Source organism: Syngnathus scovelli, chromosome 17 (assembly GCF_024217435.2).
Source record: "Syngnathus scovelli strain Florida chromosome 17, RoL_Ssco_1.2, whole genome shotgun sequence".
Classification (NCBI taxonomy): Eukaryota; Metazoa; Chordata; class Actinopteri; order Syngnathiformes; family Syngnathidae; genus Syngnathus; species Syngnathus scovelli.
The window spans coordinates 12,333,078-12,345,215 of NC_090863.1; the positions used below are offsets into that span (position 1 = coordinate 12,333,078).

General features: G+C 43.8%; 3 protein-coding genes across 4 annotated transcripts; 1 reads left to right on the forward strand and 2 right to left on the reverse strand.

Annotated features, from left to right (window-relative positions):
* Positions 1 to 53: 53 nt before the first annotated feature.
* LOC125985471 (calsequestrin-1) lies at positions 54 to 4,597 on the reverse strand. Of its 2 annotated transcripts, XM_049748372.2 has the most exons (12): positions 4,200 to 4,597; positions 2,531 to 2,624; positions 2,347 to 2,447; positions 2,123 to 2,234; positions 1,845 to 1,918; positions 1,611 to 1,741; positions 1,488 to 1,533; positions 1,352 to 1,406; positions 1,146 to 1,246; positions 936 to 1,010; positions 756 to 877; positions 54 to 704 (listed from the first exon to the last, which is right to left on the reverse strand). In XM_049748372.2, exons 1-12 carry the CDS (start codon positions 4,434 to 4,436, stop codon positions 590 to 592), a joined length of 1,263 nt encoding a protein of 420 aa, XP_049604329.1. In that variant the 5' UTR covers positions 4,437 to 4,597; the 3' UTR covers positions 54 to 589. The 2 variants fall into 2 exon arrangements, with proteins under 2 accessions (XP_049604329.1, XP_049604328.1); XM_049748371.2 differs by having other exon boundaries at positions 54 to 877.
* A 1,386-nt stretch (positions 4,598 to 5,983) lies between these two features.
* On the forward strand, positions 5,984 to 10,539 carry eif2b5 (eukaryotic translation initiation factor 2B, subunit 5 epsilon). Its single transcript, XM_049748353.1, has 16 exons — positions 5,984 to 6,175; positions 6,378 to 6,502; positions 6,567 to 6,752; positions 6,986 to 7,163; positions 7,332 to 7,412; positions 7,499 to 7,576; positions 7,758 to 8,070; positions 8,145 to 8,290; positions 8,385 to 8,526; positions 8,595 to 8,696; positions 8,762 to 8,863; positions 9,054 to 9,144; positions 9,215 to 9,338; positions 9,422 to 9,547; positions 9,668 to 9,778; positions 10,078 to 10,539. Exons 1-16 carry the CDS (start codon positions 6,017 to 6,019, stop codon positions 10,138 to 10,140), a joined length of 2,127 nt encoding a protein of 708 aa, XP_049604310.1. The 5' UTR covers positions 5,984 to 6,016; the 3' UTR covers positions 10,141 to 10,539.
* On the reverse strand, positions 10,388 to 12,129 carry mul3 (mitochondrial E3 ubiquitin protein ligase 3). Its single transcript, XM_049748375.2, has 4 exons — positions 11,841 to 12,129; positions 11,672 to 11,759; positions 11,396 to 11,516; positions 10,388 to 11,312 (listed from the first exon to the last, which is right to left on the reverse strand). Exons 1-4 carry the CDS (start codon positions 11,955 to 11,957, stop codon positions 10,826 to 10,828), a joined length of 813 nt encoding a protein of 270 aa, XP_049604332.1. The 5' UTR covers positions 11,958 to 12,129; the 3' UTR covers positions 10,388 to 10,825.
* Between the last annotated feature and the right edge of the window lie 9 nt (positions 12,130 to 12,138).

Below are 12,138 nucleotides of genomic sequence, written 5' to 3' on the forward strand. Positions count from 1 at the left end.
CAAAATTGCTTCTGAGTGTCATTTGTTAAACAAAATGTACAAACACACAGTCATTGGTGTTTCTGTCCAAATCTTGTCATTTATTTAAGACTTCACAGTAAGTAATTTCTCTTGTTACAAAAATAAAATATGGTGGTTGTTATACTTCATTGTCATAGAAAACATCTATCGATGTACAGCGTTACAATGATTTGGCAGAATATGCTGATGACACATAAACACCTGTGTGGAAAAAGCTGCTAGCACCTTCCGATTTCACTTGGCATTTTTGCACCAAGGAAAACAAGAAAAATAGTGAACATATATTCAATATGATCCAGTACAATACTGCATCCCTCCAGTACTGAGTAGAACACCAACCTTAATCATATTAAAAGTACTAGCAGTACTAGATTTGATTTTTTTTTTTTTCTTTACCAAAGTTACACGAATGAATGAATTGTGCAGGGCAATAAATTGGGGACAATTATGGAATTTGGTTGAGATGACGAAGAGATGAGATGAAAACAAATGAATGAGATGTACTTGCCGTTCATATTAGCACTTTAAACTGCCTTGGTCAGATTTAGATACATTATGTCCTAATTGATTAATAATCATCGTCATCGTCGTCATCGTCGTCATCGTCGTCGTCGTCGTCGTCGTCATCATCGTCATCATCATCGTCATCATCATCATCGTCGTCGTCATCATCGTCATCATCGTCGTCATCGTCATCATCGTCATCATCATCGTCATCATCGTCATCATCATCATCATCATCATCATCATTATCAGGATCAATTTCTCCCGACAGAACATCTTCAATCCAGTCCTCCAGTTCATCGGCGGACGGCATGTCATCGTCATCGTCGATATCCATCCACACGCTGTCGGCCTGGTGTGGAGCAACATGTTAATTGGAGACACGCAGACTTGATCAAAGAGCAACTTACATCATCAGCTTCCACAACACCAATCTGTGGGCTGGACAGGTCGATTCCAAAAATCTTCTCCCAGTGAGGCACAAGCTGGAAGGAAAGAAAGAAAGAAAGAAACCAAAGTTCCATTCACTTTTGAAAAGCCCTTTTGCCAGTCAGTCGCAGGGTGACTGTGAAAAGCAACTCATCCTCCACCATCAAACAAGAATCAGTTTAAAATGGTACCAAGGGGAAGTCATCGGGATCAATCCAGACAATACTGAGATGAGGATGTTCTGTGTTGTCCTCAGCAACTTCCTTCAGGATCTCCAAGAATTCAAAGCCATCTGAAGAGTAAAATGAAGAGAACGGAGCGTCGTCCCATTTGTCCTTTGAGGGGATTTGTTTACTTTTGCTTCGTTGAATTCAAATCAAGTTTCATGTTCTCTTACCTGGATCGGATTCCTCAGCAAAAGCAATGATGTGTTCGCCATCAACATGGTCATCCTTTGCAAAGAATCCAACGTTCAATTACAACCATTGATTGAATAGCAAACGACTGCAAATATTTCTTTCGTTTTTTCTTACCCAGATTTCATACATGTTGTGGGGCTGCAGCTTCCTCAGAGTTGGCCTTCAAAAGCACAAACAAAATTATGTTGTGTGTGTGTGTAACTGGAAGAATGGACTTCTCGTAGCTGGCGGACTCACCTGTCATTGTCTTCGATGAATTTCACTAGTTCTTCCTCGGTGTAGGGTTTTCCTGGGATCACGACGGGATCATCATGAAAAGGCTCATAAAAGTCCACCTCGTTAAGCTTGAGGTCCAAAGCCTTGGCAACCTGTTGCCAACAGTTTCATTAGATGCAGCCACACAATTATCCAAACTCTAGCAGCATCATATTTACTACAAATGAACGCTCAGGTCCATTTTATTTACCATACCTTGGCATTGAACGTTGCGTAGAACTTCACGTGAGGATGGAACTCTTCGGCAGCATCGACAAAAGCCTCAAAATCTGAAATTTGACACGCGTGCGCCCATCAAAATCTCCAGAGGTATCAGCATTTATTGCTTCCATCCTCATTGCAAAGAAATCAAACCAGCGAGTAATCTCGTCTTTGCTTTTTTTAGTTGAGCAAATGCACGAAATGAACAGAGTGAGGGAGAAAAGCAAAAAGCAGAGCGCAAATGTTCATGCTAGCACAGTGCAGAGTCTTACGTTCGGATTTGTGACTCTTAAAGTAGCCCACCAATTTGATGTCCTCTTCGATGTTCTCAAAGCCCTTCAGTTCCCTACTGTTGTCAATAATTTCCACGGGATCTTCAAGGAGCTGTGAAGGAAACGTGAGGTCAGACAAAACCAGCGTAAAAGTACACAAGTCGATTATTTTTCCCCTGCTAGAAATCGGGAGCTATTAACTGGGAGATTATATCCTCACGAACATCAAAGACGAACTCCACAAGAGTGTCTGCCGCCAGTTCACCATCGTACTCGATAACCTCGTCGTCTGTGAAGATGAAGATGCTGTCCGATTCTTCCAGGCCTGGGAGGTCAGAACCGAAACAGAAGGTCAAAGGGTGGCCATCAGCTAGCTTGCAGATAGCAAAGTGTCATTTATTGGGTTACCCAGTTTCTTAGCCAAAGCCTTGTCAATCTTTGCATCAATGAGACCAACTCCAATGTCCTCGTCATCAAACTCCTCGAGGACCTGGGCTGCAAGCTGCAGAACAGCCAAAGGCAAATTAGAATTCTCATGTGTTATTATTTAGCTTCTACTTGAGCGTTTCCCCCGCAGGTTGTTTCATGACCATAAAAGCCTTCTTTATCCGTGCGCTGCTTGTGCACTTTCTAAATCGGTATGAAACTTGAAACTCAAGACTGACGCTTTCTTTCTCCAACGGGAGAGTTACATTCACGGGCGGCTGCGCTGAGGAAGTGGGTCGAGGGACTCTTCCAGATAGTTTGCGTACGATGATATCAAAAAGACACTAACAAATAAGCTTCCAGACATCTCCGCTTGGCGACGTCAGTGAAATAAAAGTACTTGATGTCAGAATAACAGCCACCTTGCAAAGCTGGCATTGAACGAATACATTTTCCTTGACGCATTGCTTGATGTGCATTGATTTGAAAATAGTATAGTACCTCCAAAATAGTTGGGAGACACACAAAACGGCATATTTGTGCAACCATGGTGAAAGAGAGCCGTGTGATTTTGTGGACTGGCCATTAGGATCGATTTTGGGAATGATACGGAGTTTGCCAAATGAGGTTTTGGCCCGACGCCAGCTATACGTAACAGGTGACCACCACGTCGCATCGATGAAGACCATTTCATGCCAACTTGATGATTTAAACCCCACAGAGCACCTGATACAGAAAATGTTGAACCTGATACTAATGATCAAATCTTATTGCTTAAATGTGAACATAAATACACGAATACTCAGAAAGACAAACCACAAAAGCAGCTCGGGATATAAATACATCCACGGAGCCACAGCGGCTTCAGGGACTATTTTGGTGAGTTGGCAGCAGAGATGCTCAGTGCTCCCAGATCCGCTGACAAGTACAGTATTGTAAGTGTCAATCACAGCGCAGAGCTGAGCCGGCACAACCGGAGCCAGAAGCTCCGGTCGGCACTGGCTCGCAGCCCCGACGCCCCATACTGAGACAGGCTGTGCTGTCGGGAGCAACTGATATGCTAAAGGCTTCTCCATTTTGGATAGAATTCTTTCCTCTCTCCTTGATATTTTACTTACACAGATTGAGTGTCTGTATTTACATATATGCACACACATACATTAATAGACATTATATATCGTGTGTGGATGGTGTTGTTCACTTGTCATAGTTGTGCAGAAGTTCTAAAAGCACATTTGAAGCTCTTGCGTCAAGCTGGACAAAATCATTTCAAATATTTGCATCCTGTTATGATGACGATCACGATGTCGAGAATCAAAAGTACTGTGACGTTTCAAAGTCAACAGATGTTGAAAAATCAAATACAAATGTGTATGCTGAGAAGAGTGGTGATTTCATGCTTAGCTCTTTGGAATGTGGTGAAACATCTGAGTCTGCTGTTGACAGAGCACCCACAATACGGCACAGAGACTGATGGAGCTGCATCGTTTGAAACGAGCCATCAAAGATGTCACCTATGGAGCATTTCTTTGGAGCTATTTGCCCACCTTGTAAGAATTTCAATTTCACATCCTCAAAGTGCTTTATCAAGATTGGAATGAAGATGATTGAAGATATTGAACAACTCGAGTCTTATCCACACTCAACTTACCTCAAGGGACAACTCCTCAATCTCAAACTGTTTCTGGGCGACGCGGCCGGATCCGGGATGGTCATGGTAGTAGACCACCATGACATCATACTTCTTCATCACAGACTTATAGTTCTTGAGGTGGAGGTCGTGGACTCTGTCCTTGCCGTCATACTCGGGGAAATCCAAGCTGTCTTTGCCCAGTGAGAGCCCCGCAAAGGACAACAAAACTGCCACAAACACCCAGGTCCACTTCATGGCTCCTCTCTGGGGTGGATTCAATGTATTGGCACTTTCAGAATGTGCACAAAAAAAAACTTTGGTGTCAGTAATGAGGAAGCCTTTCCAATCCGCGTCACCCAGAAGAGAGCAAGACCAACTCTTACATCCACCTTAATAAAAAGCCCGCGTGGGCCGCTGGTATTGGGGCACAGGGTGTGAGGGGGGCTGAGCTAACTTGGGCTTCGTGTGTCTATGTGGGGTAAGATGACAACCTACGCCGTTGCCGGGGAGACGGCTTTGTGTGTTTCGTACATGTCAAATTTGTTGAGAGGGCAAAAGAAAGCTGCCACCCGGCAAATGGTGGAAAATGTGCCCAAACGAGCGCCGGAAATGAAATGAATGCAGAGATGCGGCACACTTTTGCCATATTAAGTGAAGTTGTAGGATTGGATCCCAGCTAAAAATAATGGATGAGAAATACATATCAGGAGGCGGTGCCGGTGTCTTATTTGCTGTCGTTGGCACCTGCAAAAGACCAGAACGTTGCGCTAGGTCACCTCGGGGCATGAATGAGAAAAGGAGCACTTGGCGCATCTACTCATAACTCATTAGAACAACGTTGTATAAGCCTAAAAAGAGATTTTCACTGAGGATTTATTGAATCTTTTCCTCCGCGTGCCCTTTGCAGTCTATGCTTAAGATGGTCACCTGAGATATTACTTTACAAATTGAAATGGAAGAAGTAAACTATAAATAAATGACGGCAAGCAACCCACTTATCTGTGGCGAGATATGCAAGCATACAGTATTACAAGTCTGAGTTTGAAGGGAAGAGGTGGAAGATGAACCAGCCGTGTGCGCCCGCCAGCGCGCGCGCGCGCCCGCGTAACCTTATACCAGCAATGTGTGTTGTCACTAATAATGGCGAATCAAACTAATTCACTGGAACTGTGAACATTTTGCAGCGAAACCAGGAGACAGACTTGAATATCATACTAAATGACTTGTTTGAGATAGCACGGTGTTGCTGCTTTACAGTTGATCATTTACACAACAGCTGCTCTTCCACATCTACACGTCATCAGCTGTTTTAGCTAATGGATTGGTGACCATTTAATTCCTCGCTCCCGACATTACTAATGACAAATCTGACCTTTAGAAAGAAGAGCAGTAAAAATAAACTTTAACAAGCCCGTAATTAATGAACGTGTCACAATATAAAGTGCATGTGCATTCTGTATGGCCTGTGCTTCGTTTGGACGGTGGCGAAGTTTGAAATAACACATTATTTTGCTGCAATAACCTCAAATGTCCCATGGGATATGGCATTACTGGCCGTTGCTTTGAAATTGATTTATTTTTGTGTCAATAAAATGGATTGGAAAATAGCTTGTGCACTTGTTCATTTTTTATTATATTTACCCTCCTGAATGACAGGTAGAAGAGCTAGAGAAGCTGTTTCAACTGATATACAATGATTGGTAATATAACAAAATCAATTCGCTGCACAATGCCTATGACTACCTATCGAAAACGCGATTTGGCGTGTCATTGTGACATTTGTCCTTTCTCGGCTACTGTAGATATTACTGGCTCCATCGACGGTGCGGTGGCAAATGAAACAGTTGACCATGGCTGTTAAAGGAGGAAAACACAGACTTTCCAGTAGAAAAGGTGCGTGTGAGGAAGATGAAGAAGAGCCCCAGCTTCAGGCCGTTTTAGTCGCTGACAGCTTTAACCGGAAGTTTTTCCCGGTGACGAAAGACCAGCCTCGGGTAAGGCAAGGCACCGTGCTGAGCTAACAACACGATTGCTACCAGCAGCTAACCATACTGCTGTAAAACGTTACATGAATTCAACTGTGTCGTATTATGTGAATATGAATATGTATATATTCCCATTGATACCATTCCTTTGTTCGTTTTGTTTAATAACAGTTTTCAATGTTCTGATGTAACTATCAAACTTTGGTGACAGGCTTTGTTGCCTCTGGGTAATGTTGCGATGATCGACTACACGCTGGAGTTCCTCACTTCCACGGGGGTCCAGGAAACTTATGTGTTTTGCTGTTGGATGGCTGGCAAGATTAAGGAACACTTGCTGTAAGTGTCACCATTAAATTTGACAAAGGTGGACGTTATTTTAATCGTGCTTTGTATCTTATAGGAAGTCTAAATGGTGTCGATCGACCTCCCCGAACACAGTCCACATCATCACATCAGACCTGTACAGATCTCTGGGGGATGTGCTCAGGGATGTTGACGCCAAGTCTCTCGTTCGCTCAGACTTCTTGTTAGTCTATGGAGATGTGCTATCCAACATTGACATCAGCCCGGCGCTGCTGGAGCACAGGTAAGACTATGCTCCCCCTTTAAATTTGAATAAGATGGTCAGTAAAAGTTAATTTAGTCAAAAACCGAAGGTGCGCTTTTTAATCACATAGAAATGTGTTGTCATCAAAAGTTGACTACTGTCAAATGTAGCTGGTACCACTAGAATGAGCAAATGTGCCACACTGAGAATCGCTGATCTACGGTGATAAAATTCCGTTGGTGTTCTTAATAAATGAGTGCGATGTGCTTTAGGCAACGTCGAAAGATTGACAAGAACATCTCCGTGATGACGATGCTCTTTAAGGAATCGTCGCCGGGTCACAAGTCTCGTTGTGAGGAAGATGATGTGATTGTCGCCATGGACAGCAAGAGTCAGCGAGTTTTACACTACCACAAGACACAAAGCTTAAAGAAGCTTCATTTTCCCATGGTAAGTGATCTTTTCACATAGGCTTGAAATGTCTTGTTTTTTCGATAAAGAAAACGCTTAATTTTTTCATCCGATTCATCGATGAACCAAATTGACAGATTATTCAAATGTTAATTCGCAGCTCAAGTCAAAATATACATAAAGTCTAAATTACTGCTGCATCCCCAGAATATATTCCACAGTGGAAGTGACGAGTTTGAAATCAGACATGACCTCCTTGACTGCCACATCAGTATCTGTTCACCACAGGTATGAACCTCTGTTCAATTTAAAGTGTTGTTATATTTTTTTTACAAAAACAAAAACTTGTAGCATTTTTCCGTCTTATGTTTTAGGTTGCGGAGCTCTTCACTGACAATTTTGACTACCAAACAAGGAATGACTTTGTCAGGGGGATTTTGGTCAATGAAGAGGTATTAAACAGCAAATGATATATTTATCGAAAGCAGCAGTGCGGATGATCTTGTGATACGGTTGCCTCACATTTCAAATGATTTTCCAGCCAAGTGGAAGGATAGTTGTATCTGCACATGTAAAAGTTCATTTCCTGCCGACGACTGCTCCAGCGCAATTTTTCCAATTCCGCCCCCTCAGATCCTGGGGAACCAGATCCATATGCACGTGACCAGAGACGGTTACGGCGCCCGAGTGTCCAACTTGCTCATGTACGATTCGGTGTCGTCCGATTTGGTGAGACGGTGGGTCTACCCTCTGACCCCCGAGGCCAATATTACCGACCAGGAAAGATGGAGCTGCACGTACTCGCGCCACAACGTCTACCGAGGATCAGGGGTCACCCTTGGCCACGGCAGCCAGATGGAGGAGAACGTTCTAATTGGCTGTGACTCCAGCATAGGTGCCAACTGCTACATCTCCAACAGCGTCATTGGTAACAATTGCACCATAGGTGAGGAAATCACAAACAAAAAAAAACAGGTCGTACCTTCCAATGTCAAATTTGAAACTATTTTTGCGCTTCAGGTGACAATGTCATTCTGGAGCACGCCTACATCTGGAACGATGTCGTAATTGGCGCCAACGTGGTGATCAGTCATTCTGTGGTGTGTGACAAGGCTGAAGTCAAAGAAGGCGTCAAGCTTAATAAACAGTGCGTCCTAGCCTACAACGTAAGCAACATGGACTCTTTTGGTTGTGAATATTCTCACCCTTGATAGATGGCGAAGGAAGGATCATGATAGATCTTTTTGACTGGTTTTCAAGGTGGTGATTGGACCGCATATCTGTGTGCCAGAGGGCACAGTGGTGTCCATGCATTATCCAGCAGAAGAGGAGGAAGATGACGATGAATTCCTCAGTGACGACGACACGGTGGGCCAAAGCAAGGACAAAATCAAACAGAAAGGTAAGGTGTGTGAGGAAAAAAACAATCCAGCTGCAGTAGAAATGAGCTGTAAGTTGTCGCTTCCGCAGCTTTTAACCCAGCTGAGGTTGGGGCAGAAGGAAAAGGCTACGTATGGAAAGCCAGCAATCCGGATGACACGGATGATGAAGAGCTGTCGCATTGTCTCTGGGGTAGGATAACAAGCACAATCGTCTTCTTTACTCATGAAGTCTCAAATACTTTCTTGTTGTTCAAGGCCTGACGTTAAACCCCGAACTCGAGAGTGAGAGCGAGGACAGCGAGCCCGATGGTCCTGACGATCCAGTGATTCCTTCTCCTGAGATGGACGATGCTAAAGGTGAGTCGGGTCGCCAAGCTTCCCAATGCCTTCTTACTGCCATCTAGGGGCCACATTGGGGAAAGATGATGTCGTTCCTTGTTGGATAATCGTTACCTGGAATTTGTATTAAGGCCAAATAAAAAAGCTTTTTTATTGAAACTGAAAAGAAATCATGGCACGTTTTGATTTAAATATGGACTCCATCCAGTGTTCCAGAAGGAGGTGCTGGGCACCCTGCAAAGAGGCTTGGAAGAGAATATCAGCTGCGACCACCTGGTGCTGGAGATCAACTCCCTCAAGTAAGTTGTAATGTCCCGCACAAGTGCTCACCCTCAAAGCGTGACAAGTGTGTGTGTGTGACTCGTCCAGGTACGCCTACAACATCACTCTCCAAGAAGTAATGCAGATACTGACCGGAGTGCTGTTGGATTACCCGTTGCAGCAGCACAGCTCACAGCTCACGGCATCCCAATACGCTGCTGACCTTCACCCTGTAATGCCGGGCCGGTTTATTTCGCATGGACGACGCTACCGAGACAATCCGTGAACAATTTATGGATGTGCTTTTTCTGTCAGTTATTGGAGAAATGGGCACCAGTGTTTAAGAATTATGTGAAGAGATCGAAGGACCAACTTGACTGCCTCTCGGCTTTTGAGGAGCACTTCCTGGAACATGCCACTCACTGGCCTGCCATGTGCAAGGTGTGTGTGTGTGTGTGTGTGTGTGTGTGTGTGTGTGGGGGGGGAGCTGGCTCATACGACCACATGACAACATCCCGGCTCACCGAGGCTGATGGAACATTTCCACCATTTACCTTCTAGATTCTTATGGCCATGTACCAACTGGAGATCCTGGAGGAGGAGATGATTCTGCGCTGGTTTTCTCATAGTGGCACATTTGACAAGAGCAGACAGCTACGGAAGAACCAAGGGGTAAGTGCCCGCATAGTAGCCGGCGCAAAATTGAAAAACAGATTCCGGGAAATTCACATTTGGTAAAAAGCGTGCATATCATTTTGTTTTTGTCATCGAAAATATTTGCAAGCAAAGTTGAAATGAAACTTAAAAACAAGCATTTTCAAAAATGAAAAAACAAACCAACAACTGAGCAGCCTTTTAAGATTTACACTTGGGTGCTGACAAAATGTGGGACAAGTTGAAATGTGTGTGAGACTTTCCATAATGCAACTTTGACAAATCCTCACTTGCTTTTTTCCCCACTTTCCCTAAAGCTTCAAAAATTCATCCAGTGGCTGAAGGAGGCTGAGGAGTCGTCAGAGGACGACGACAAATAGTGGGCCAATTTTAACGGGCAAAGCAGACTTGGGGAAAACTTGACAATTGGCCTGCGCCTAAGCTTCCGTTGTTATCAACGCTGTACAACTGACATCCATCTTTATCATGTGTGTGTGTGTGTGTGTGCTGTGAATAGAATGATCTAAAGGGAGTAGGCTTTTCGACCGCTTGACCAACAGTGGAAACATGCTTTTTTTTCACTCACAGAAGTGCGTGTTTGAAAAGTGTGTAGATAATAACAACCTCCACACCCACTGTTTTTTTATCATTTTCATGTACAAACAACCACCGATACACCTCATCGATTCATACAGATAAAACCATCTCAGCGGTGAATGGGCATTTCATTCTCGCTTGTGTAAAACGATACACGCAAAAATTAAATTGCTTAAACACGTTGTGTTCATCCCTCGTCGTCAACATTCATCTACAGTTCATTTAGGACATTTCCCATTTTTGAAAAAGAATGAATTTTCTTGTCAAATTAAGATTCAGGTGCGTGCGTATCTCCATCCCTGAGAAATTGATTTTGAGCGCTTGACACCATTTGATCATCCCTGTAGAAATAGAGGGCCAAGCGACCAGAATAGCGCCACTTCTGGTAATTACCCCATTTAGCAAAAAGGGAAACTTCCAAAAGTAATACCCCGCTGAGACAAGAACGCAACCACTATTCTGGTACATCTATTTGGATCGGTCGTCTTTGCCCACCGTGTCATAAATTACACGAGCTAGTACGGAGGCACCAAAGATGCTTGTAAGGGCTGTCAGCATCTTCCACATGCTGGCTGATCGCTCGTGGCGCTCTATGTAACTCTTGTAGTTGGTGGGAACCATAAGGTACTCTCTGCCATCTGTTGGGACCTGCAGTCTCCCGTGCTCACCCTCCAGAACCACCTCCCCAAACACAGTCAGGCTGCTCCCCACACGCAGCATCTCTTCACTTTCCTCCAGGGCCACTGCTCGCTCCCCGCCGATGCCCTGCAGGACCACATTCACCAAGCCCTCCTCGGCTCGTCTCACTCGGTGGTAAACCCTCTCCAGGAAATTACCTGAGCCCTCTGAGGGGTCTTGCACCCTCACATGAAAGTCAGAGACATAGGAGCCAGGACAGATGAGAGAGAAGGCCACAGAGTTGGTGCTTTCTTTCTTGTTTGTCGGCCGAGAGCTCCTGGCGATAATCACAACGTTATCGGAAAATACCTTTATAGAGTGACAATTATACATTTTGACTTTGCATGAATCAGAATGTACCATGTTTTAGAGAGGGCGTTCCAGTATTCAGCATGTTCTACAACTTTTATCTTCTGAAGTACACCGTAGCATCTTGGGACAAATTGGCTGGGAAGAGGCTTCTCATCTGCTTTGACCAGGCCTTGAAAACATCCAAATGTAGGTTACAAAACTGAAAAGCCATTCCCTAAAATATCCATCCTGTCCAGTGTTTATGATGAAGACCATGACAGATTTGCTCCAGTTTTAATATGCTTTGTAACAAAAAATAGCAAAGATGTCACCGTATACGTGTACCTTCTACTGCGACGTATTGCAACCTCCTGTGGGGAGATGATTTCAGCAATGAGGCCAAATGATGATCTGGTCGGAAGACTGGTATCTCCTAAAACAAATCATTGAAACAACTTTGAAAACACAAACTATAGTCTCAAGAAATCATAGTTTAAGAGTGAGGTGCACATACCTTTATCTTTATCAACTCCCTTTTCTTCTCTTGGTATAAATGATAGAACAGACCCGAACAGGCAAAACTGGATCCTACTCCAAATAAAATAAGGGGGCTTATTAAAAAATCACTCATTTCTGCTCTCAGAAGTCACACACACAAGCTATACAAACAAATGGTATAAACATGCACCGTGTAGCTAAAACTAAATTTAAAAGAACTATCGTGGTAACAAAAACCACACAAGAAAAACTTAAAAGTACGGCTCGGGAAAATTTACGACAGAAGCTTTTGTTTTGTTTTTTGCTTCATTTCC